Consider the following 27,379-nt stretch of genomic DNA (forward strand, 5'->3'; position numbering starts at 1 on the left):
TCAGGGTCTTTTCAAGTGAATCAGCTCTTCATATCAGGTGGCCAAAGTATTGGAGTTTCAGCTTCAACATCAGTCCTTCCAATGAATGTTCAGGACTGATTCCTTTAAGATTGATCTTTAGGGTCTCCTTGCAGTCCAAGGGACTCTCAAGAGTCTTCTGCAACACCACAGTTCAAAAGCATCAGTTCTTAAAGCGCTCAGCTTTCTTTATAGTCCAACTCTCACAACCATACATGACTATTGGAAAAACCATAGCCTTGACTAGAGGGACCTGTATTTTTCGGCCACACCACACAGCATGTGGGATCTTAGTTCCCTGATCAGAGAGTGAACCCATCCATGCCCTCTGTAGTGGAAGAGTAGAGTCTGAACAATTGGATTGCCAGGGAAGTCCCTAAATTTTTTTTTATCTGCAACTTTCCTCATCTTAGTTGATGGCAACTTCATCTTGAATTTTAGTTGCTCAGTCCAATACCTTTGGGTTCATCCTTGACTCTTCTCTTTCACATATTTTATCCAACTCATCAGCAAACCCCTAAGTGAATCACTTCTCATTTACCTTTACTGTGCTGACCCTGGCTTGAGCCATGTCCAGCTCTTATCCGGGTAACTTCAACAGCCTTCCAACTGGCTTATCTCCTCACCCCACGTTCCTGCACTATCAGTGTCCTCTGGTTCTTAACCCAGTGTGCATGACGAAAACCAGTTTTCATTTGGGACCAGCACCCAGAGCACTAGAATTCTTTTTTAAATGTCTCATATTTCTTCAAAATTATCAGAGATTATTTTAGCCTTTGGTTAGTAATTGCCGAGACTGAACAATGGGTACATGGAGCCCTTTACATTGTTCTTTCAAATAAATATGAAACAAAACAAAAGCTTCTCTGGTGACTCTAATCGCAGCAGGATTGAGAATCACTGGTCTGTAATCCCCAAACCAGATCATTTCCCCCATAAATAATTGAGACAGTTCTATTTAAAAAGCTGTCTTAAAGAATTAAAAAAGATACATAAAAGACTAAAAACACCAAATTTATTTTCCAAAATACAAGAAAAAGGTACACATTTAAATTCACTTTGCATATAACAACAACAAAAACAGCAAAACCCCACCTATTTCATGCCCTACTTATCTCAACTTAACTCGCAGCCACCTGTGGCATCCACAAGAAGGGCAAGATTTTTGGCCCTTTTTTGCAGAACCTGAAAGGTGACATGAAAAGGTGTGAAACATATACCCCAGACTCAATTCTCCTGAGACAAGGCAAAGGCTTGTTAACGATGAAGCTCCATACTGATGGAAAATGAGAGGCTTCTTACTGCCAACTTATCCAGGAACTCTGGAATAGTCATCTGTTGTTTGAAGCATTACCACAACTTTCACTACTGCTCAATGTTATTTTGAGGTAAAGTTCAGAGCATGGAGGAATGAAATTCTCTTCAGTTTCAAATGAACTAATATTTAAACCTGAAAATATTATCAAAGGTGATTCTTTTTCTCTTTAAAAAATAAACCACCCAGACGAATTTATTGGTTTGATGTATACTTGTTTAATAAACCTGACAAAGAATAATCAAACTATCATTCTATTTTTGCACAGTATGAGAATCTATAAAATGTTTTGTGTTCTATCAAAAATAGCTACTGAGATAATTAGACTTGATCTGAGCCCGCCTCAGAATACTGGGGGAACTGCAGAGACTTGCTTATTTGTGGACTGGAGCCACTCATGCTTACCAGACGGCTACTGATGACATTAAGCTCTCGTATCACCATGCTCAGGTCTTCGTGCAACGTGACTATGGCATTTTTTACCTCCCCAAGAAGAACATTAGTGGAACTGTCTGCTTCAGGCTCCCTAGACAGGTCTTTGGTTGCCTGAGAACTAGAGCAGGACATTGAGGTGAAATGGTCTACATTCTGAGTGGAAAACGCTACCCAATTACTGCTAGAAATAGAACTTGTCTTCTCTTCGGCAGAACCAGAGTTGTCTGGAAGAATTTCCAGTAGGTTGAGGTGCTCATTTTCTTTTTCATCGGAGGACAATGGACTCCTAGGAGCGAAAGGGTGATGAATCCTGGCTGTCTTATCTATATTTTTAACAGAGGCAGAAGAAGATTGTTGACGGGACAAAGTCCAAAAGGAAGGTCCGGCCAAAACTGGGGGTAAGGGATGAACAGACTTCACTGGAGAGGCTGAATCAGGGGATGACACAGATAAAGTAGAAAAGGAGAATGTTCCCTCAGAGGCAGCTGAAACTAAAATGTATAAATGAAAGACAAAGATTAGGCAACATACAAATAAGAGTAACAGCTTACATAATTTTACAATGTCAGATTCTATCTGGTCTCAGCATAAACTACTTAGAATTTTATATGTTAAAGAGTCACAATAGGCCCAAAGAAAACCAAAGCAGGAAACAGAGAAAATCTAAAGATGTGTGATACATCAATAATACCCTAGAAAAGGGACTTAAGTAGAAATATCAATATTCATCTTGACTCTCAAACTTTGCCCAATATATTTTTACACTACACTTATCAGAGAGCAGAAAAGTAGAATATTATACCCTCTTCTACTCACTGCCAGAATTTTAAGTTGACATTTAAAACAGAAAGTCTAAGAAACCTGTAACTTAGATTCCTTCTTTTTTTGGTTTTTAACAGAAAATATTATGGCAAAACGAACCACCAACTACAAGTGCCTTGGAGTTAAAAAACTGAGCTTTTTCTCTCAACAGTCAAATATAGTCAAGGCTGAGTCCAACCCATCGAGATCCAGGACACTTTAGCACTTGCATATAATTTTTTTTTTCCACCAAGAAACTACAAATAAAATGAAAAGCATTCTAAGCCTATTTTCCATAAAATTAAAGATTTGATAATGTTTTTAACTTCCCTTCAGGCAAAAATCATATTAAACCTCTTCTTTCACACTTTATTTTAAATCATTATTTCCCAAACCATTATGGAGAACACTGTGTCCTTTAAGATGTAAAAAGATGTTTTGTGAGAACTGGGTTTCAAAGTCAAATAAGATTGGCCAATCGCACACTGTGCCTCCCATTAGGAGATTAACAATATCCATTAGCATATTCAAGGTTCTGAGAAATCCATAGTATAGTTGACCCTTGAACAACATGGGGCTTGGGGTGCTGGCCCGCCCCACATTCAAAGACCCCCATATAACTTTACAGTTGGCCCACCATATCTGCAGTTCCAAATCAGCAGACTCAATCAACCTCAGATTGTATAGTACTGTTCTATGTATTTACTGAAAAAAAAATCGTGTATAAGTAGACTCATGCAGTTTGAACCCATGTATTCAAAGGCCACCTGTAAGTTATTCAAGTGTTTTCCAAACTTTATTGGACATAGATCATTTTCTTGTCTCCTTGGAATGTCTATTTTTATTCATTTATGCCTTACGTGGGCTTCCCAGATGGCTCAGTGGTAATCTACCTGCCAAAGCAGGAGCCATGGGTTCAATCCCTGGGTTGGGAAATGGCAACCCACTCCAGTATTCTTGCCTGGAAAAGTCCATGGACAGAGTCTGGTGGCTACAGTCCATGGGGTTGCAAAGAGTCAGACATGACTGATGTGACTGAGCTCGTATGCCTTAAAAGGTGATACAAGTTGTCAAATTCCAGTGCCGAAGTCTTTGAAATTAACTCTGGACTTACTACTTTAAAAAAATTTTAATTGGCAATTCCCTGGCAGTCCAGTGATTAAGACTCTGTGCTTCCACTGCAAGCGGGCATGGGTTTGATCCCTGCTCTGGGAACTAAGATCCCACACGCCACGAGGCATGGCCAAAAACTAAAAGTAAATAAAATAACAGTGAGAATAATTTGAGAATAAAATAATTAAAAAAACAAAACCTTATTCACTATAAGTCATAGAAGAGGGAGATTAATGCTTACCACTTAGCACACAAGACTTATCTTTCTTTCTTATTTTATTTATTTTACATATTCATGTCATTCTAAACTAAATTGGACCTCTTGTCTAAAAATGTGGCCAGGGCAGACAGCTTCTATTTTTGGTTTCAAAGCCACCTGGTGCCCAGCTCCAGTTCTCAGGAGAGAATTCCAGTCACGAAACTTTAAGGGGTGAAATGAGTATTCTCAGCGCCTAGCTCCAGTTCTCAGGAGAGAATTCCAATCACGAAACTTTAAGGGGGTGAAATGAGTATTCTCAGCTGGCGCAGCAGCAGGTCACAGAAAGGAAAGTAGGAACTTCATTAACAAACGGTCAAGACAGGACAAGCACACTTAAGAATCCAGGTCAGGCTTATCCAACATGCTATCCTTGGATTAAAAAGAGGGTATGTGGTTACCATCCTGCCAATGACGGAAGCCTCTATATACGCGTGTCCTGAGTCACTCTGCAACTCTCTGGGCTGTACTCACAGCTGTCATTGGACACATCTCTATGCCACCCTCCTATTTTCCATCAATATATCCTGGATCCTTGTCTTTCTTGGTCTATTCTCAGGCTAGAGTAACACGTTCTCCAGTGGCTAGCATCTCACTTCAGAGACCCTCCATGTACCTTCTCCAGAAAACACATCTCTAGACTTCTGCCAGAGGTTGTGAGAGTTGGTTGACTATTCAGGGCAACTATTCATCTGTTTGACAAGGAGGAAAAGTCTAAGGATTTAAACTGCTTTTCAATTAGCTATTTTCGAATTCTCTTTATTTAGCACCACACTCCAACAACAACCTGTGGAATAGGCTTCATAATCCCATTTAAAACATGAGGCAAAGGCATCTCAAAGAAGCAAAGAAACTTTCCCAAGATCACAAGGCTAAAAAGGGGTAGAGATGAGACTCAAATTCAAGTCTGTGATGTTAAAGCACATAATCTAATCCACTAAGCTCTACATCCACACCATTCTAGTGTATTATAATTATTTTTACTCTATTAGAGAGTTATGTTAAATTCTAGATATAAAGTTGAGAAGGCAGGCAACCAGGATGATGAGGGATGTAGAAGGGTTGCTGCTGTTGCTGCTAAGTTGCTTCAGTCGTGTCCGACTCTGTGCGACCCCAAAGACAGCAGCCCACCAGGCTCCCCTGTCCCTGGGAGTCTCCAGGCAAGAACACTGGAGTGGGCCGCCATTTCCTTCTCCAGTGCATGAAAGTAAAAAGTGAAAGTGAAATCGCTCAGTCATGTATATGCAAATCTTTACCCCAAAACAGATAGGAAGACAAAGGGTAGGAGGCTATATTTAGTTAATTGAAAACAATCAGAAAATCTTAGTAATATTTATCTTCCATTTCTCATATTGTGTACATGTTGGAACTGCTGTTAGCAGGAGAAAGTAACAGGAAAAGAGATTTCAGTCCAGTTGAAAAATGAAAACGTTTAAATAGTTGTGGTTTCCCACACTTGACACGCGCTGCTTTGGGAAGCGGTGAGGTTCTTAACACTCATGGAGCTCATGCACAGCCTGAGCAACCATTTGGCAGGAACGTTTCAGGCAAGATCAAGGCATCAGCCGACAGAGCTATATATCCTTGGTGAGATTCTAGGATTCTAGGACCCAAACCACACACGTGAGAGTACTAAGGAACTATTCCAGAAATAGTTCACTCTGGTAAGAAAGAATGATTTCATAAGGAAGATTTAAGAAGGCCAGGAGGAAAATAATATTTCAGTCAAATGTTAGTATAATGTTATCTTATATATTTAAAGATCTCTGGTTCCTCTGCCTGTTCTAAACCCAGCTTGTACATCTGGAAATTCTCGATTCAAGTACTGCTGAAGCCTAGCTTGAAGGATTTTGAGCATAACCTTACTAGCATGGGAAGTGAGCACAAGTGTCTGGTAGTTTGAACATTCTTTAGCATTGCCCTTCTTTGGAATTGAGATGATAGAGATTTTCTTTTCTTGGGCTCCAAAATCACTGTGAATGGTGACTGCAGCCATGAAATTAGAAGACACTTCCTTTTTGGAAGGAAGGCTATGACAAACCCAGACAGAGTATGAAAAAGCTAAGACATCACTTTGCCAACAAAGGTTCGCATAGTCAAAGCTATGGTCTCTCCAGTAGCCATGTACGGATGTGAGAGCTAGATCATAAAGAAGGCTGAATGCTAAAGCTTTTGAATTGTGATTTGAAGAAAATTCTTGAGAGTCCATTGGGCAGCATGGAGATCAAACCAGTCAATCCTAAGGGTAATCAACCCTGAATACTCATCGGAAGGGCTGATGCTGAAGCTCCAATATTTTGGCCACCTGATGTGAAGAGCTGACTTATTGGAAAAGACCCTGATTCTGGGAAAGATTGAGGGCAGGAGGAGAAGAGGGCAGCAGAGGATGAGATGGTTGGATGGCATCACCGACTTGATGGACATGAACTTGGGTGAACTCCAGGAGACGGTGAGGGACAGGGAGGCCTGGCGTGCTGCAGTCCATGGGGTTGCAAAAAGTTGGACACGACTTAGTCACTGAACAACAACAAATATATTTAAAGATAACACAGTTATGGTAGGCACACACGTGTGACATGACGAGTACCTGGCTTCAGTTTTATGCTGAAACTGAAAGTTGCTCAGTCGTGTCTGACTCTTGGGACCCCATGAACTATACAGTCCATGGAATTCTCCAGGCCAGAATACTGGAGTGGGTAGCCTTTCCCTTCTCCAGGGGATCTTCCCAACCCAGGGATCGAACCTAGGTCTCCCACACTGCAGGCAGATTCTTTACCAGCTGAGCCACCAGGGAAGCCCACAGTTTAATGCCAGTGTTTCTTAAAGTGGGGTTCCTGAACCAGCAGCAGCATCACCTGGGAATTTGTTAAAATGAAGTTCTAGGGCCCCACCCCAGACCAGCTGAATCAGACACTGGGCGTTGGGGCTCAGAAAACTGGGTTTGAACAAACCTGCAGGTGTTTCTGCTACGTGCTCTGGTCAGAGAATCACTGCTTCTTGCTGTATGCCCACCTTTCTCCTGCTGCGTAGCTACAACTGCTGAGTAAACAGCTTCTCACTGTTTATAGTTCTGCAGCTTTGATTCGTAGGCTGCTTGATGCTTTTGCTCATAAGAACCCACTTCATCTCTAATTGCTGCACGCCAATTTACTTTTGTTTCCAAACACACTGCAGCTGTACCAGCCACTGCACACTGCGCCTCAGGGCGCATCTCCCTCCCCGGTTAGTGACCCTTCTCTGGCTCACTGCGGAGGTTGTTAACGAGCATCCTCTTCTCCTCTTCGTACAGTCGACCCCCCAGAGCTGAAATGCAGCAAGTATTGCAAATCAGCTGCAGCAAATGGCTGGATTTAAAAGTCTCACTGTGTGATACAGGCATGCTAATGAATGCCAGACTCGCTTGAAGATAGCAGTGACAAGATTTTTCCAAATGCTGATGTGTTATCTCTAATTTTTTATACTCACAAATAACACTGGATCTGCTAATTAGGGTCACAAAGAGTTGGACACGATTGAAGCGACTTAGCAGGCACACACTGTTAATTATTATACTACAATTTTAAACTTAAAAAGCATTTGGAAGTACTGGGTTGAAAAAAATAAGATAACAAATACTTCTGGAAATATTTAAAGTTATCTTTAGCAGTAAATGTAAATTTTTCTGCAAGCAGCTGGTCTTTGGTAAACAGTTCACTGTACAAGAGAGGGATTTTTTTCTTTTTCTCATTCTCCAATTCATCTCTTTCAGTTTTCCTCACTAATATAGAATGGCTGTCAAGTTACCTACACACAGGAATTATATTATCCTGATTTTGTTCTATGGCTAAAGAATGAAACATTTACAAAATTCTTTGTAACAGAATTATTCAAAACTGCCAAAAAGTGGAAACAACCCAAACGTCTGTGAACTGATTATGATAAAGAAAATGTGTTTATCCATACACTGGAATAATATCCAGCCACAAAAAGGAATGACTTACTGATTTATGCTACATTGTGGGTAAACTTTGAAAACACGATGCTCAGTGAAAGAAATTAATCACAAAAGGCCTCATGTTGCATGACTCCATCACGTGAAATGTCCAGAAAAGGTAAATCCATAGAGACAGAAAGTAGACAGTGGCTACCAGGGCCTGGGATAAAGGAGGCAGAGAGCAACTGCTCGTGTGTACAGAACTTTTGAGGGTAATGGGAATGCTCTGGCATTAGTAGTGATGACTGTACAACTCTGAGAATACACTGAAAAACCACTACACTGTCCATTTTCAAAGGGTGCACTCTATGGTACAGGAATTAGATCTCAATTTTTAAAAGCTGCCATATTTGAAAATTTATTTTTAGTATCATTATTATAAATAAGCTACATAAAAGAACCAGATTTAGGAGTAACATGGGGCTAGAGAGAAATGCTAGTAAGTCTGCCGCTTATTATTAAGTAGTTATAAATCACTTATGCTGGATTTTTATTGGGAAAATTGGATTATTGGATTAAAGATGAGTTTTCTCACTTGCTTATGAAGTATAAATGTAGTTCATTAAATTAAAAAAATCAAATCGGTGCGTCTTTCTGTCTGCACAAGAGCAGGCAGGAGCTGCACAGCTGGAAGGGTTGCTGCGGCCCTGTCTAGGGGGCGGGAGCACCCTGGCCGTGACTTCCCTGGAGGGTGATAAGCCTTCCTCTCCCGTCAACGCTCTTCACCACACGGTGCCTGTGGACCACACTGACCACTAGCTCACCAGAGTTAGCTGGGATGGTCTGTAGAACTGCTTTCTATCATTTCCCCCATTGCTTCAGGGACACTGTTAATCATTCTAACTCCAAAGGCTTTTATAGGCAAAAAGAAAAAGGCATTGTAAATGAGTCTTTGGTGTGTGTGTCACTTTAGTTTCTTTTCCTAGCAAAGGTGAACTGAAAAACAGCTACAAAAGCAACTACTGCTGAAATCGAGTAAAAAAAAAAAACGGAACCAAATGAGACAGAGAGGAGGAAGCCAGTGAGAATGGTCACTGCTATCTCAACAAGACAAAGTACAGATAATTTTTTCCTCCCCCAAATTAGAAAGTAAAATCCAGTGTGTCTAACACACTCACCCTGACTGTGGCTTATAAGACTATAAGGAAAGCTGCCTGCCACCAAATTGGCTTCGAAGTATGTACTAGCTCCTTCTTCCTTTTTAGTGCGTGTTAAACTAACGACCTAAAACAACAGTTTGAGCTTCAGACAAATAAGCACAGGAGCAGAAGGAATGGGCTGTTCTCAGAACAGAGGTACTGAGCATCAAAAGATCAAAGGAGGCTGCTGCAGCAAATTCATTCCTCTCATTCAGTAAACATATTAAAGCTGGCTGCCTTAGATAGTCTCCCTGGTATCTGAGAACCGCTAAAATATGCAAGTATTTTTTTAATTTGTCCAGTTCATTATCTCCAAAGAGTTTTATGACATTGGACCTGGACCCTTCCTATAAACAAACACTTAAATGAAAACCAGAAAAAAAGTACTCTGTTGTTATACTCCACCACCCAGTATCCATGGAGACTAACATACATTAGTCTCATCATTTCTTGAATTCCTCAACCACAATGACCTTCAGCCATTCCTCTGAGTATTCCCTAGAATGTCATCACTCACAACTGCCCTACTTTGAAACCTTGTTTTTCAAGATTACTTTTTCTTCTTAGTTTCTTCCAGCTCTATGGATTCCTTTTACATTCCTTTTTATACATCTGCACTTTGGCCTCATTGATGCAATGATGCCATGCAAAGATGCAATGATCTTTCTCTTTTCTGTCTTTCTATCAGTGTCCTCTTGGTTCTGGCTCCTTTCTTAAACCAGTCTAGAATCCCAGGATCCATCATTTTAGCCATTTTCTGGCTACTCTCTTGCTGAATGTCTTCTGCCTTCAGTTCAGTTCAGTTCAGTTCAGTCACTCAGTCGTGTCCAACTCTTTGCGACCCCATGAATCCCAGCACGCCAGGCCTCCCTGTCCATCACCATCTCCCGGATTTCACTCAAATTCACATCCATCGAGTCGGTGATGCCATCCAGCCATCTCATCCTCTGTCGTCCCCTTTTCCTCCTGCCCCCAATCCCTCCCAGCATCAGAGTCTTTTCCAATGAGTCAACTCTTCAAATGAGGTGGCCAAAGTACTGGAGTTTCAGCTTTAGCATCATTCCTTCCAAAGAACACCCAGGGCTGATCTCCTTTAGAATGGACTGGTTGGATCTCCTTGCAGTCCAAGGGACCTTACTTGCCGCTGATTTCTTTCTTTGGCCTCACTGGGTGGCATGCAGGATCCTAGGTCCCCAACCAGGGAATAGAAACTGTGCCCCCTGTAATGAAGTCTTAGCCACTGGACCACCAGAGAAGTCTCCTTGCTGCTAATTGCTAATTCAGGAGTCATCAAAACTTTGATATAAAGGACAAGATAGGAGACCTTTTAGGATTTGTGGTTCATACGGTCTCTGAACTACTAAGCTCTGCTGATGTGGCACAAAAGCAGCCAAAGACAATATGTGAACCAAGTAGTATGGTTGTTTTCCAATAAAACTTTTATTTACAAAAACAGGCAGTGGGCCAGATTCAGTCCAGGCTGAAAGTTGGTCAATCACTATCATAGGCCTATTTCAATTTAAATATCTGCCTTTTTCATTTCTATCCCTGGGATGCTCAGCATAGGAAAAAAAAAAAAAAAGCCCAGACCTGAAAAACTGGACCACTACAAATTACTGCTCCTCCATCTTCTCAGAGTCTCAGCAGCTCCTTCTTCCATTTTCTGCAGTGGCTGTTCTAATTTTTTTCCAGTTTCTTCATGGAAAAAACGAAACCACTCCAAACCCTCAGGCTTGGCAGGTGACCCCAGACAGTAAGATACGGAGGCCATGACATACAGAGTGCAGCTCATGAATGTTCAGTACATTTAATTATTAAGAACAATAAGACCCTTCCCTCACATCCGGTACACCCTTTCTCCTCCTTCCTCATGGGTTCTCAGCACAAGGTGACTCTCTTTCTGGTCTGGATTCTAGTCTGCCTTCCCCATATCGCCCTCCGTCTCAGGATCTTTCCCCCTACCTTGCTCACCAGCTCTTGTCTCTATCTCTCACCTCAAATCTTTTCCTTCAGCCGACTCATTGGAAAAGACTCTGATGCTGGGAAAGATTGAAGGCAAAAGGAGAAGGGGCAGCAGAGGAAGAGATGGTGAGATAGCATCACTGACTCAATCTGAGCAAATTCCAGGAGACAGTGAAAGAGGGAAGCCTGGCACGCTGCAGTCCATGGTGACTCATAGAGTCAGACACAATTTAATAACTGAACAACAGCGATGCTTTTAACACTAAAATTTAAAATAAAATATATGGCATTTTCTATTTACCCACATATTTATAATTTCTAGTGCTATCTTCTCCACTCCCCCACGATTCACTGGGGTCTTCCCCTAGACATATATTATGGCTTTAACCACTGTGGTGAGATCCACCGGGTCCCCATCCTGGGTGGCAAGTTCTCTGGACACCCTCAAGGGCTATGCCTACATAATAGAGTTTGCCACTGAGAGCTCAGCCCAGGCCACCATGGAGCCGGACAAGAGCATCTTTCAAGGCCAGGTCATCAAGTGCTGCCCAAAAGGACCAACTTACCAGGGATCGGCTCCATAGACTACAGGGGCCTTCAGGAACACCCAGGTGCCGGGGGGAGCCTTCCCCAACAGCAGCCTCCAGGGCTGGGCCCGTTCCAGACCATGAGAATGGAACCGGGGGTGCAGAAGAGTCTCACCATGGTTTTTACTGTGTTGAAGCGAGGACCTGATTTTGAGAGTGGGGCTGTAGTGGGGTCAGGAGTTAACACAGCTCTACTGCTGCTGCTGCTAAGTCGCTTCAGTCGTGTCCGACTCTGTGCGACCCCATAGACGGCAGCCTACCAGGCTCCCCTGTCCCTGGGATTCTCCAGGCAAGAACACTGGAGTGGGTTGCCATTTCCTTCTCCAATGCATGAAAGTGAAAAGTGAAAGTGAAGTTGCTCAGTCATGCCCAACTCTCAGCGACCCCATGGACTGCAGCCTACCAGGCTCCTCCGTCCATGGATTTTCCAGGCAAGAGTACTGGAGTGGGGTGCCATTGCCTTCTCCCCACAGCTCTACTTGGAACCATTTATTCCACGCAGAATAACTGCTCCGCCCTCTTCATTCAGTGGGAGGACAGTCCAAACCCCACGCCAAAGCCATCGGCACCCAGCAGGGCACAGGGTGGGCCTGCCATGGGGGCCAGTCTTGACTGTGAAGGGCACGGGGCAAAGCTGCAGGTAGGTGAGGCCCAGGCAGCCGGGGTCGGCTCCAGTAATGCCTTTTATAGAAAAGTAGAAATGTGTGTCTTATTGGTCAAGAATTTGGGCAGAGTTTACAAATGGAATATGAGACTCCTTCTGAGTCTCCCTCCCTTTCAGGGTTTCCCTTATAACTTTTCAACTTTGTTGCCAGTACTGAGCTCTCTCTTTTGACACCTTAACCTTTATGAACCGAATAGTATCCTCAAGGTCTTAATTTCAGCTAATTATTTTTCTGCTTTGGAATTCAGGAATTTGGTTGACTCCTTTTTATAGATAGCAGTATTCTATTCCAATGAAATTCCCCCATCTTTTCTTCTGTTTTTTTTTTTTTTTTTACATATATTAATCATAATTATTTTAAAGTATGTATCTTATAACTTCATTATCTAGATTATTTATGAGTCTGTTTCTGTTGTTTATTTTATCCTGTATTTCTGGTCATTTGTTCATTTCCTGGTATGCCTGGTAATTTTTTGGTGAATGCCAAACCTTATGCATGAAAAATTGTAGCACCACTCAAGAAAGGATTTCATTGTCTTCAGATACTTTGCTCTAGCTGAAGCTGGGTTTCAGCATTTGGGAGGGCTGTTCTATTTCCAGGCTGTCCTTACTCCAGAATGTACCTCTGATGCATAGGGTGTAGTCCTTTAGAGGGCCCAGCTGAAAGGACGGTGTATTTACCATAGCCCCTACAATTCTGCATATCCTAAACTCCAGCCTCCGTCTTCTTAGCACCACAAGACTATCAGAATCTCTGGTTAGCTTCTTGGCTTCTTCCCATTTAGTTTCTCGGCACCTTATCCAAAACCTGAGCAGTTTAGCAGCAGGCAAAAGTAACAGTAAGAAATTACACAAAGACTTGTGGACTTTTTCTCTGTGATTCCCTCCCCTCTGAAATATTAGCCCCTTAAGTCCCTGACACCTTGGAAGCCCCAAACGCCAACCCTACCTCCCAAGCTCATTGAGATAGCAGAAAGCCCAGGCCTCTCATGTTTCCTTGGCTTCTATCACCCTGCTCTGCTAACAGGCAAACAGGCAAGGGGGAGAAAACTGAGACACTACTCAGATGCCAGCTGCAGGTCCAGGCCTCCTCTATTTCTGATGTGCTGGCTGTAAATTGAAGAATCCCACGGTACCCTCTTTGGGTTTGATAATTTGCTAGAATGGCTCACAAAACTCAGGACCTTGCTTTACTTACTATGATTGGTTTATTATAAAGGAACAACCAAATGGAAGAAATGCACGGGGCAAGGTATGGGGAAGGGACACAGAGCTGCCGTGCCTCCTCTGGGCGGTCGTCCTCCCAGAACGTTCATGAGCTCACCAACCTGGAAGCCCTCTCAACCTCATGGCCCACGGTTTTTACAGAGGTTCCATTACATAGGCATGGCTGATCAAAGTATTGGCCCCTGATTTTTTTGAAACTATCCATCACTGTCACCTGCTTGCTCTTTTTTAAAAAGCATTTACTACTTGTTTTGGCTGCGCTGGGTCTTCGTTGGAGCATGTGGGCTTCTCTAACTGTGGTGTAGGCTTCTAGGGCATGTGGGTTCAGTAGCTGCAATGTGGGCTTAGTTGGAATATGTGGGATCTTATTAATAGTTCCCTGAGCATGGAGTCTTATCCACTGGACCACCAGGGAAGTCCCCATTGGCTTTTGATTGATCAAATCATTGGCCATTCCTTCTCCTCTCCCCAGAGGTCGGGGATGGAGTTGAAACATAAACATATTCTGTTTATGATGAATAACAGAAAATGCCTCTTTCTCTTCTATCACTCAGGAAAATGACAAGGGTTTCAGAAGTTCCGTGCTAGGAACCAGGGGTGAAGACCAAATATACATTACTTATTGCATCACAGTATCACAATCCTTTCCCCTAGGAGCCTGACCATCAGGCGTTTTCTACCTTCGTTGTTTTATAATGATTTCTAATAGTTTTCCAGCTTTAACCAATATTGTTCGTGGAGGATTAGACTAATGCTATCTACTTCATTGTAAGTAGGAGGAAAAGTCTTCCTTGCTAACTGATTTTAGAGGAACCTCTTGTAATTTTTCATAATTAAATATACTTGATATACAAGCTATGACCCAAAGTATTCTCAGTTTTCTTTTTGTGGTATTTGTGGAAGAAATGGACCAAAGTAACAGCTTCCCAGGGGACAGCATGCACATGAGCTAATCATAACATGCACTGGCTATTGTAACCAGCACTAATTGGTTTCTCCATCAGTAGTCTCAGCAGAAAAGTTAATTTTGTGACAAAACTAAGAATTAGTTTTATTTTTAGGTACTCAATTAAAAAAAATTCTGGGAAGAGCAGTAAGAAGAATCTCTTACTAGTCACTGACCTTACTAGCATTAAGGTAAGTTTCTTTAACCTCAAACAATTTTGGCTTCCATTATTTGTATTTCTATTGTACTTCTGACCTGAATTTGAGGCAGTTTAAAGGATTTATATTTTAAAAGTTCATATTTTAAAAATTATATTTATGAGTTAGTAAGCATTATTACACATGAGAATCAATAAACTACTTAGTCTTTGAAATGAAAAAAAAGTGAAAGCGTTAGTCGCTCAGTCATGTCCGACTCTTTGAGACTCTGAGGACTGTAGAAGGCCAGGCTCCTCTGTCCATGGAATTCTCCATGTAAGAATACTGGAATGGGTAGCCATTCTGTTCTCCAGGGAATCTTCCCAACCCAGGGATTGAACCCAGGTCTCTTTCATTGCAGTAAGGTTCTTTACTATCTGAGCCACCAGGGGTATGTACCAGCAAATGGGTTATTCTTTTACTAATTAACTCTAAGAAGAAAGTATAAACTATGAAATGTAGGATTTAACAACTGAAAGCCAATGACCTGGGATCTCAACTGGCTTTATCCTCTATCAACCAGTCTAACAATACTGCAACCCTCTCCATGTTTTGTAAGACAGAAGAGGGAAGCAATTCTCTACTCCCCCTGCCCCTTTTTTGTTATCAGTACACAGCGCTTTTAAAAAAGGGAAAACACACACATACATACCCATATGGATGTATGTGTATGCATACACACCAATATACACACTAATCACTTTCTCTTATATAGATTTTAAATAAGTAACCTAAATGTTTGACAGGAAGCTCTTATTTAATGCTGGTGCTGCTGCTGCTGCTGCTAAGTTGCTTCAGTCGTGTCCGACTCTGTGCGACCCCACAGACAGCAGCCCACCAGGCTCCCCCGTCCCTGGTATTCTCCAGGCAAGAACACTGGAGTGGGTTGCCAGTTCCTTCTCCAATGCGTGAAAGTGAAAAGTGAAAGTGAAGTCGCTCAGTCGTGTCCGACTCCTAATGACCCCATGGACTGCAGCCCCTCAGGCTCCTCCGTCCATGGGATTTTCCAGGCAGGAGTACTGGAGTGGGTGCCATTGCCTTCTCCGTATTTAATGCTAGTTCTTTCTAATTTGTTCTGTATCAAAACTGCTCAGAACTTGGGCTTCACTCAAGCACATGTAACCATGATGATGATCTGCTATTAGCCCTTTTTAAAAGGGGCACTTTCCCAACTCAGAAGTACCTCTCTTCATACCAACGGGAGGAAAATAAGAGAAGGCAACAAATCAGGAGAAAGAAAGCAGAGAAAAGTAAAAGAAGAGTACTTCAAAAGAGGGGTTTCTTGTAGACTCACCCCATGTGGCTAAGGTCTTGAGGTTTTCATCCTCCATCGGAACCAGGCCGGACCGTGTTGCTTTCTGATGACCCTTACTGATTACAGTCTCTTTCATTGGGTCAAATGTTGTGAATGAGGGAGATACATACAATGTCTCCACGGAGGCCTGGTTACGGAAAGTAGAATCCGACTTTGATGTCCTTAAATGAGGGCCAATGAACTCTTCTTGACTAGGTGGCCAATGTGCTTGTAAAGTCGTCAACGTGTCACAGCTTTTTGCAGCTGGCTGCTTTTCTAAAGGCATTTGCAGAGGGTTTCCTGTGACGGTCTTTGTAATGGTACTGTCCAAGTTCTTGACCAGACTCACATTTGTCTGCAGAGATGGGCTTTTTTCTGAGGGAACAGGCACAGCATCTGTAAAATAACAAATGAAAGAGCTATAAAAATAGTAAAATGGAAAGTACTCTATGTCAACTTTATTGCATTTTTAATAATTGGGTATTTTTATGCTGTAACAGAATTCTCTGCTGTTTAGTCGATTCTACTTTTTCACTGTTTCTATTCTGTCTATTTAAAGTATACCCAAGCTTAAGTGATGACTAGTCGTTCTGTGGCTGTCTTCTCTCTCTCTCTCTCCTCACTGAAGCCAAGGCCAGGCAAGCTTCAAATAACTTGTCTTTAAATATTTCTCCCTTCACCCACTTTTCCATCTCTGAAACCACTCTATTTTTAGTTCCTTCAAACTTTCATCTCTTACAAGATAAACTAGAGAAAACATGCCACCTCATACTGGTCTATCCTCACAGAACCCCCAGCTACAAAAAAGTCTTTTTGCCCCAAAATAAAAAATGTCTTCTCGCCCCAGTGTCTAATCCAGGGCCCATGAAAGAAAATCACTCTCTTAGATAGCAACCTAATTTTCATAATAACTCGGTGGGAGAAAAGAAGCAATTTTTCCAGAACCGTTGTGACGATTACTAAAATGTACATTCCACTGGGTCAGGGATCTTTGTCCTTTTTATTCATTAATATCATCAAAGTACCTAGGATATAATGGGAAAAGTACCTGGAATATAACAGACAAGTAATATTTACTACAAATCAAAGGGATTGAGAGAGTGGAGAGGAATTGAAATTTATCTATTGAATATGAATTATGAGCCTGGTCCAAGTTTCTGGATGTAAATTGTTACCAACACTGTCAGTGCTAGGGACTCGCTCTCGAATAATTTCATGTGAAATAGTATATGGAAAGAAAGGAAACTGACAGAGGGCAAAAGGAAGACTGTCTCGTCTGAGCTCCCCCGAAGACAGGAGGCATGGGAGCTGTGCGAGTTGCTATGAAGTGCTGGCGCGTCCCAGTGCTCATCAAAGGGCAGCTCACGGTGAGCAGCGAGATGCTCGGCGCTACCACTCTCAGGCTGTGAGTTATTATAATGAAAAGCAAATTTTCTTTGACTCTAACCTTCTTTCCCATTTCATCCACAGTTGGAGGCTAACCTGGGCAAAACTGCTGCTGGTTCACCACAGAATCAGACAGCTCAAGAAACCTAAATCTCTACCTCTACCAGGAATCCCATCCCCCGCCCCCCCAGCCCTCTCATCTCCGGATATTTTCATACTTAAAAACTCAGTTCAACTCTCGCCTTCTCTACAACGCTTGCTTTGATCCCGTCTTTCCTCGCTCTATCCTATTACTGTTTATCTTATGGTATCTTGTCAGGAGCCCTGTGAGCAGTTGTAACATGTCATCTCGCTAACTATTAATACAAGTCTGGCCGCCTACCTGAAAACAGGTTAGTTGAGGAGACCTCACTAGGAGTTTCCTTTGTACCCCAGCACCCAACAGTGCCATTCCCATAGGACGTGTTTGATACATGCCTGTTGAGTGGAAGGCCAAACTGAAGCACAAGGATAAAAAAGGTGATGGCTTTGGTTTTTAAATTGAATATCGTTTAACCACTTAATAGTGATTAAAGGAAACAGAAGATTGTTAGATAAAAATAATATCTAAAATGTTCCAGATTTCATATGATCATGTTATATCTAGTGGATAAAGGTTCTGATAAAAAGATTAATATATTCTTAGTAGAATATGAGATCAATGGTATCCCACAGTGCATGTGTGCTCACCATATTTACATAAAAGCATGGCTAAGAAGTGAATTTTAGTCAAATATTTTTCCATTGACTTTCATTTTTCTTAGGAGAAAAGTCTTTCTATAAGTAATGAAATCATCTTGAAATTTAGCAACATGTAAACTAAGATAATTCAGAATGACAGTGACTTTCTGATGACAATAGTCATAATAATACTCCATCTAAATCTAAAGAAAGAAAGAAACTGAAATCTCAAGACACTCCTTGAAACTCATTCCTCTGTGGATGCTTCAAGTGAACTCTGCTGGCATTCCTTCATCTCACTAAGCAATCTTTTCAATATTCTTCCCTGGCTCTGTCTCCTCTAAAATGTAGACAGTCTATCCTCGGCCCCTTTCTCTTCTGCCTCCACCATATCCCAGGGTGATGTCACCTATTACTGCTCTTAAAGGAGGATGAGATCCATCACCTGTATGCAAGTAATTCACACATTTTAATTCTCAGCTCTGACTTCTGCTGAGTTCTAGCCCCCAGCACATACCCATCTCTCTGTACAGGGCGGTCTCACTACCCTCCAGCCTGCTCACCCTGGGTGCTTGTTCTACCTCTATTAATATGACCATTAACTCCCCGGTCATGCAGGTTATTTGGAGCACAGTTGCTACTACCGCCTCTAAGAGGTCTCCCCGCCCGTTCTCTCAGTTCATTCTGCACGGTATCGCCAGAGTGGCCTTTCCAAACTGAAAACCTGCTCATGTCACTTCTTTCCAGCACGTCTTCAAACTACTTAACAGGGTTTACAAGGCTCTTTCTAAGTCCGTCCCCATTTACCTCTCGTCTCATTTTGTGCTGTTGTTGCTGTTCAGTTGCCAAGTCGTGTCCAAGCCTCTGCGATGCCATGGACTGCAGCATACTCTTCCTAAGACTGTACGGTTCTGCTGAACCTCTCCCAGTTCTTCACATTCACCATGTTTATTTCCAGTACCAAGTCTTCACCCATGCTGCTCCTTCTGCCCGAAATGCTCCTCCCTCTTTATACCTGATTCCAGCCTCCAGGCTGATGGCCATCAGGTGGACATACACTTTCACGTCTCTGGTTTCATGTCTCTCTGTGCTCTTCCTTCAATCTAGAACATCCTCATCCTTACCCTTCTTCTCTATCAAAAACCTTTCCACTCTTCTAAACTCAATTCAAATACTGCCTCCTTGGTGAAATCCTTTATATATCATCCAAGTTAAAATGAACCCCTATTTTCTTTGTTTTGCATGATACAATGGGAATATTCTTGTTTTCACTTATCATTTCAAATATTTACAGCCCATGGGGTCGTGAAGAGTCGGACATGACTAAGCATGCACACACATCATATTTCAAATATTATTCATTCATTTGACAAATATTTATTAAGTATTAGTATGTGGCAGGCACTAAGCTCTTATGTCAGCAATGAACAAATCTTGTTGTTGACACCTCGTTAGAGCTTGTTGACAGCTCTGACACCCCCTAGAGTTTGCACACTCACTCATGGCATATATTGTGTTCAACTTGTTCAATCCATAAGTGACTGGCAGAGTACCTAACACTCACTTGATAAATGTTTGTTCCAGGAATCTTTATCTGGATGATCCAGTTGTTAAAAGGAACATGAGTAGAGGACAAGAGATGTCTTAGAGGACATTCTAATTCAGTCCTTTTGTGATACACAGGAGAACCTGAGATTTCTAGAGGTCAGGTGACTTGTCAGGCTCACAAAATGATTCAAGGGCAGAAGTAGGACCAGAAGCCCAAATTCCTGATTTCTAAGTCAATGCTCTTTTTATTAGGGGACTATGAGAGAGAATAACGAGAACCAGCTGCACCAAGTACTTCTTGACCAACAACTGTTGTAATGGTACATAACTGAAGTGACTGGAGCTTTGGGATCAGGACATTTGTCCCTGGGGCTGCCTTTAGGGATGCGGGACCCTGCAGAGGGGGACAGAGTTAAGTACACAGTTGACCTATGTATCTGTGCCTGTTTGTTTTCTCCTAGGAAGGGGTGTGGGTGGGGTAGATTTTTTTCTTCGATTCATATGAAGAAAGAATAGCATTTATGGAAAAATTTCAGAAGCCCAGGAGAACCTGTGGGGGCTTGATGGAGAACAGCAAAAGGTTTGTCTTTTTATGCTTGAACACAAAGCACAAAAGTGGATATTCTGTAAACACTAAAACACTAAAGGGATTGTTTCATGAGGGACTCCCAAATTTCTCTAGGAGAGAATTTCTGTGAGTTCCACTGAAAAGGCAGAGAGGAATATAGAGTGAATTAATTTGGTTGGCTTGCTTTATCTGGTTTCTCATTTTCTTTCCATTTAAACCTGAATGTCAAAAAGCTTTATTCTCAAGTTATCTATCCAGCAGACTCCTGGATGGGAAGTCTAGAATTGAATTATGAGACTGTACTCAGTTTCTTTATTGTAACAGTGCTTTACACCTGCTAAAAACCTTGATTAATGTAAAACAGGACCTTGAAATGTCAGTCATATTAAAACTGGTTGATAGTTATCTTTAGGAAGAAGCTTATTCCCTATGTAGGACATCAGACAGCAAATTTAAATACAGATATCACCAAAATGCCTGAAGCAAGGGAAGGAAAAAAGACAGCCAACAACACAACTCCATGCTTTGAGCCTAAGGACAAAAGAGAAATAGCTATGCTGCCGAAGGTACTGGAAAATGTTTTTGCTGGTTCAGAGACAATGATGAAATCATTTTTAAAAGAGAACATCAGATTTAATTCTGAGTTGAGAAACCTTGCCTACAGACAGGAACATTCCCATACTGGTAGCTCTTTTACAATTTTCAATAATTCCACTGCCTTGTTTCAGGTACTATAATCACTGCAAATTATTTTATATTCTATTATACTGAGAATCTAATAATGGGTGTTATATTCCAACAGCGCTCTTGCTGTGGTCAATTCTCCTGTTGGTCTGACACAGTGTCTAATTACAGCTACAAAGCAGAGAGCTGGCAAGGACGACAAAAGACGGATGCCACACCGCGTCTTTCTGTAGTTTAAAATCGTGTAACTAAAGGCGCTTCTGCTTTAGTAATTATGTTAATCAGAGAAAATAGGACCTGAAGATAGTAAGGCCATTTTGCTAAGAGGCCACAGTTGTAAATTATTAACACAGAGGGGTGATTTGAATTGCTCATTAATATATTCGTTTAGAGTAGACAAGCTATAAATTTAAAATGGATATTTAACGTGAAACTTAAATAACATGTTTGACATGAACATTTGAATATATTTACCTTACAATATTTACATAAAGCCCCAAATAATCATTATAAGGTAGCATAGCTATACTCTCCCTACGATCTATGTTAAGTGTGTGTATGTACGTGTGTGTATAGTGGATGTATAGACACACAGTTGTGGATTCTGAGAATTTTTTATCATGTATCATCATACTTAACTGTAGTATATATTATATCCAGATATTAAAATAAGGAAATATATTTGGAATTATAGTTATGAAATATGTCAAGTATATTTACTACTTCTTTTGATATATGTTTGAGGTAATGGCTTAGCTTTGCATAGAGAAATAGAGATATGGACACATTTAAAGGTGCTTTTCTTTAAAAATCATCAAATGGGACAGCTGAGACTTTCAGGCCATGAAAATGGATTGTAATGTTGTGCTGTGAGCTGTGAGTTCAATGCTAATGAAGCAACTGTATAAAATAAAGTGTCTTGAGACAGGAACACACATAAAACAAGGTTATATGTTGATCGGCTGGCAGTGATGTTGTGACCAGATATCATGGGAACCTGAGTCCGTTTCCCAGGAGCAGGGATTCAGGAGGGAAGGTGTCAGTGTTTGTCGTGACCTCAGAGAACCAGACGACTGTATGTTCAACTTGAATAAATCCTGCCCAACATTTTACTAAGTTGATTGTACCACCAGGAGAGCTTTTAAAACTCCGCTGGGTCAGGTTACACCAAGACCAAATAAATTAGCACCTCTGGCAAGGGGACTCAGGGACAGTGGTCTAAAAGCCAGCGTCCACTGTCACTGATAAAAACTCTAGGAGAAGAGATAGGATGATCACGGCAATCAGCTCAGCTCAGTTCAGTTCAGACGCTCAGTCGTGTCCGACTCTTTGCAACCCCATGAATCGCAGCACGCCAGGCCTCCCTGTCCATCACCAATTCCCAGAGTCTACTCAAACTCATGTCCATCGAGGCAGTGATGCCATCCAGCCATCTCATCCTCTGTCATCCCCTTCTCCTCCTGCTCCCAATCCCTCCCAGCATCAGAGTCTTTTCCAATGAGTCAGCTCTTCGCATGAGGTGGCCAAAGTACTGGAGTTTCAGCTTTAGCATCAGTCCTTCCAATGAACACAGCAATAAATAGTTGCTAATTTCACCCTCCCCCCCCAAAAAAAGAAAACAGATCATAATGATTGGATTATATTGGGTTGGTCAGAAAGTATGTTAGGGCTTTCCTGTAACATATCATGGAAAAGCCTGAATAAACTTTTTGGCCAACCCAATAAAATAGGTACTGGATGCTTATTATTAAATTTTACACTATAGTTATGGTCTCACCAATAATAGAAATCCTAATTTCCCTTAACAGATTATCATTATCAAAACTGAAGCTCTAAATATCTTCGGGAAGCTGGTGATCATTACCTAGAGCGCCATTTTCTGTCTTTTAGGCTAGCATTTACGTGGATCCGGTGTCTGGCAGGCCGAGGTCTCCGTGTGCTACAGAGCACACTCCAGGCTGACTGCAACGGGCAGGTGCCTGAGGGCGCAAGTGTTTGTCACCATCCAACCAACCCTTATAAGCACAATAACACCCTGCATGTGACTCCAGGAGAGTGAAATATTAAGCGGAACTGGACCAGCGGTCTAATTCTGACGTGACTTAAACATACGCAACGTTTGAACTGGTACCTGGCCCACAGTAAACAAATGTAGTAAACAGGTACTGTTATTCCGGGACAGTCTAAAGAAGTGGCCTTATGAGGGACTTGCTGCCATGGCCCTGTCTGGAAGCAGATGGGGACCTGAACACACCAGGTACTCTCCTTTCCCCCCAGAAATTTCTGCATTCGCAGACCACAAAGCATAACCAAGACTTTGTGAGCGCTGGTTCTTGTATTTGAGAACACGGGAGCTGGCGTGCTGTGGAAAGATGACGTTGAAGAACTACAGTTGTCAAACGTTTTCCCCATAGATGTACAGACCAGTGACAAACTATTTTTTACTTAACACTGAGTAAAAATCATGCCTAAGTCTGAAATACTGCAAAAAACCTTTAAATATAATTTAAATTGTGAATTCAAAAGCAACTACTATTTCTCATGATGCATGAGTTACTCAAAATAAGCACACATGAAAACCTCTCAACTATTAAAACTTCACAAATTATATATGTCCCTTTGGAAAATACCTTACAGAACACCTAAGATGCTAGGTACTGTTTCTCTTCCTTTGGCAGAGGGGGATGGTCCTTGTTCTTACAGCTTTCTGCTTATACACATATATATGCATTTTAATTGAAATATAATTGATGCACAATATTATGTGAGCTTCAAGTGTACTACATAGCGCTTTGACGTCGGCATACATTATGAAATGATCACCATGACCAGTCTCGTAACCATCTGTCTCCATATAAAGTTATTACAATATTACCTTATGCTGTATGCTACACCCCCATAGCTTACTTATAACTGGAGGTTTGTACCTCTTAATCTCCTTCACCTATTTCCTCCACAGCTTACATTTTAATATAATATGATTTACAACACTATAATTTATCTATTGTTTCCTTTGCTGTTTTTATTTCACATGTTTTCATTCATTCATTTTTGCAATGAATATATTGAGGATGGATTATGTACTGTACATTGTGCTTGAAAATGCAAAAGTCAGCAGAATTAGACCAGCAAAGCCTTCAGACATTGTTAATTCATTGGAATGATAACATACAGAATATAAAATGACCACAGATATATTTAACTTCTATAAAGAAATAAAAGCTTGAAAACATGAGCAAGAAATAAGAAATTATACAAACAGAACACAGGACTTTCCTGTTGGTCCAGTGGTTAAGGTTCTGCGCTTCCAATGCAGGGGGTGCAGGTTCAATCCCTTGGCGAGGAACTAAGATCCCCCATCCCGTATGTCACAGGACATGGCTAAAAGTAAGTAAATAAATAAAACCAAGTAGATCTGACAAAGATCCAAATAGACTTCTGTGCTGTGCTATCCTTAGTCACTCAATCGTGTCCGACTCCTTGTGACCCCATGGACTGTAGCCCACCAGGCTCCTCTGTCCATGGGATTCTCCAGGCAAGAATACTGGAGTGGGTTGCATGCCCTCCTCTAAAAATGAAAAATAAAATAACTGAAAATTTAAATGTAACTGGTTGATTTAAGCAGCAGATTAACTCCAGTTGAAGAAAAAACTGGGAACTGGAAGACAGGTACAAAGATTCAGAAGCACAGCACAGAGATCAGAGGGAGAGACAGTACGGATGCGAGGAGTGAGAGGTGCTCCATCCAAGTGGCCAGAGCTCCAACTCTCCTTCCAGTCTCCAGCTGCCTGCCCCATGCGAGTCAGCCATTCTCAAGTGCCTCAAAGGTTCCCCCGCACACCAGGGGCTGTCCCACCTGGCTTTTGCTCCCGCCGCTCTTTTACTTTTCTTTCCCTCTGTCTTCTGGAGGTCGACTTAAAGGAACAAAGCTCCCTCCTATGAGCTCACAGGGGCGGGTGAGGGACAGGTAAGGGACAAGGGTCTGTCTCTTCCTCACTGGTCCCTGCTGTGGTCATATACTGTTGGCGGTCACTGCTCTTTCTGCTGAGGTCTCTCTGCCCTCCAGGCAGCCCTACTGGACAGGACCCAAGATGACCATGATGGCTCTCCGTCCTGCCAAACACACCTCTGGGCAGCTCCCCACTCTGATCAACTCTGGGGCACAGGCCGAAACCAACTCACCAGGCCTCAGTGGCTTTACTGCCAACGTGACTGGTCAGTGTCTCTCACTTCAGGCCAGAGTCAGATCCTGGCTGAAATTCCAGATACGAGTCAGGCACCGGTTCTCCAATTCCAGGGAATATATCTCAGAGCCCCTCTCACTGGGACTGGGGTCAGTGAGTAGCAGTCTCTTCAGTGCTCCTCCAAAGGGGGCGGTGGGTGGAGACTCATGGCATACGGCATTAGCTCCCTCCCAAGACATGCCCTGTATACAGACGGTATTGATAGTAACACGAAGAGGGAAAATCAAGCACCACTATTTCCATTTTGTTAAAACTGCTAACTTGAGGGAAACGAAGCTGTAGCTTGAACATGCTGGATATGCTGGACTGTGATCAACAAGAAGGGCAAAATGATTAACTTCTAGATTTCTCTCTGAATTTTATTAAGGGATTGGGCATGTTTGATGATGACCTACATTCAAGATGTGCCATGCTTTTTAAAACAGTAATAAAATTCTCAGATCTCTGAAATGCACTGTAGACATAACCACTATCCAGAAAGCACATACAGAATCTTTAATTAGGTGTCTCACGGAAAGACTGATTCAAGAAATAGGAAAAATAATCGTCTAAGGTGGAATTCAGTTATTCTAGTGTACTGATAGTCAATATTTCCAGAACAAATATAGAACTCCAAAATGCAACTTTTACTATTTCCCTAATCTCTTCTCTCCTGTCCTCCCCTTCTCAGTGAATGGCACCGTCACACATTCACTTCACAAAGGCAGGAAACTAGGAATCATCTTTGCCTCCATCCTTTTCCTCATGCTGACCACGGGCCATCAGGAGATCCTCAGGGCTGAACTTTAAACTGCATGTCAAATTTGTCCACTTTCCTCCACAGCCACTGTTCTGCCTCAGCCATGGTCATCTGGACGGTCTCCAGAGCCTCATCATTGGTCTTTCTGCTTTTGCTTTTCTCCATAACGCATTTCCCCTTGGCTTATATTTTGTTCTTGTTGTTCAGTTGCTAAGTCATGTCTGACTCTTTGCAACCCCATGAACTGCAGCATGCCAGGCTTCCCTGTCATTCACTATCTCCTCGAGTTTGCTCAAACTCATGTCCATTGACTTGGTGATGCCATCCAACCATCTCATATTCTGTCAGCTCCTTCTTCTCTTGCCCTCAATCTTTCCCAGCATCGGGGTCTTTTCCAATGAGTTGGCTCTTCACATCAGGTGGCCAAAGTATTGGGACTTTAGCTTCAGCATCGGGCCTTCTAATGAATATTCAGGGTTGATCTCCTTTAGGATTGACTGGTTGGATCTTCTTGGTGTCCAAGGGACTCTCAAGAGTCTTCTCCAGCACCACATTTTGAAAGCATCAATTCTTCAGCAGTCAGCCTTCTTTATGGCCCAACTCTCACATCCATACATGTTAAAGTTGTGGAAAAGTTCCATATCTGTACTGGAAGAACCACAGCTTTGACTAGACGGACCTTTGTTGGCAAAGTGATGGCTCTGATTTTTAATGTGCTGTCTAGGTTTGTCATAGCTTTTCTTCCAAGGAGCTGCTGCTGCTAAGTCATGTCAGTAATGTTCGACTTTGTGCGACCCCACAGATGGCAGCCCACCAGGCTCCCATCCCTGGGATTCTCCAGGCAAGAATACTGGAGTGGGTTGCCATTTCCTTCTCCAGTGCATGAAAGTGAAAAGTGAAAGTGAAGTTGCTCAGTCATGTCCGACTCTGCACAACCCCAGGGAGCAAACGTCTTTTAATTTTGCGGCTGCAGTCACTGTACACAGTGATTTTGGATCCCAAGAAAATAAAATCTGCCACTGTTTCCATTTCTCCCCATCTATTTGCCATGAAGTGATGGGACCGGAGAGCCCAGAGAAGCAATAACTCTGTCTCCAGCATGTTAGGAAAGGCTTCCTGGAAGAAGCAACATTTAGCTGAACCCTCAAGATTCAAATGAACAGGAATGGGGAACAGGGTAAGGGGCACATTCAAAGTGGGAGAGAACACGGCATTTTGGCAAGCTGCTCAGCAACCACTGCTAGACCACTGCGTGTGATGGAGGAAGGAGGAGGCAAAAGGCAAGCTGCAGAGGAAAGTGGAGGCCAACGAGGAAGGAGCTTATCCGCCAGGCTAAGGTGACAGACTTTATCCTAAGGGGAGCTTCTCAGAATTCTGACCGGATCAGAGCTGCATTTTAGAAATGTTCTTAGTCTCCAGTTCTGTTCTGACCCCTGACTGCTCTTCCTAACTTGTCCTCCTCCAATCTTTTCTTTACACCACATCCACAGTCATCTTCCTGAAAGCAAGGAAGATCTGGTTGTCTCATGTCCTTGCTTAAATCACTTCAAAGGCTCCCCATCA

At 42.2% G+C, this 27,379-nt stretch overlaps 1 protein-coding gene across 1 annotated transcript in view; it reads right to left on the reverse strand.

The window, feature by feature from the left end:
* Window positions 1–1,076: 1,076 nt before the first annotated feature.
* ENTHD1 (ENTH domain containing 1) overlaps window positions 1,077–27,379 on the reverse strand; it is a 92,128-nt gene continuing 65,825 nt past the window's right edge. Inside the window, exons 6-7 of the mRNA XM_019960162.2 lie at window positions 15,928–16,323; window positions 1,077–2,259 (exon numbers count right to left, since the gene is read on the reverse strand). Of these exons, the coding sequence (XP_019815721.2) occupies window positions 1,655–2,259; window positions 15,928–16,323 (1,001 nt within the window). The 3' untranslated portion in view covers window positions 1,077–1,654. The remainder of the gene's footprint in view (window positions 2,260–15,927; window positions 16,324–27,379) is intronic.

Source organism: Bos indicus, chromosome 5 (assembly GCF_029378745.1).
Source record: "Bos indicus isolate NIAB-ARS_2022 breed Sahiwal x Tharparkar chromosome 5, NIAB-ARS_B.indTharparkar_mat_pri_1.0, whole genome shotgun sequence".
NCBI lineage: Eukaryota > Metazoa > Chordata > Mammalia > Artiodactyla > Bovidae > Bos > Bos indicus.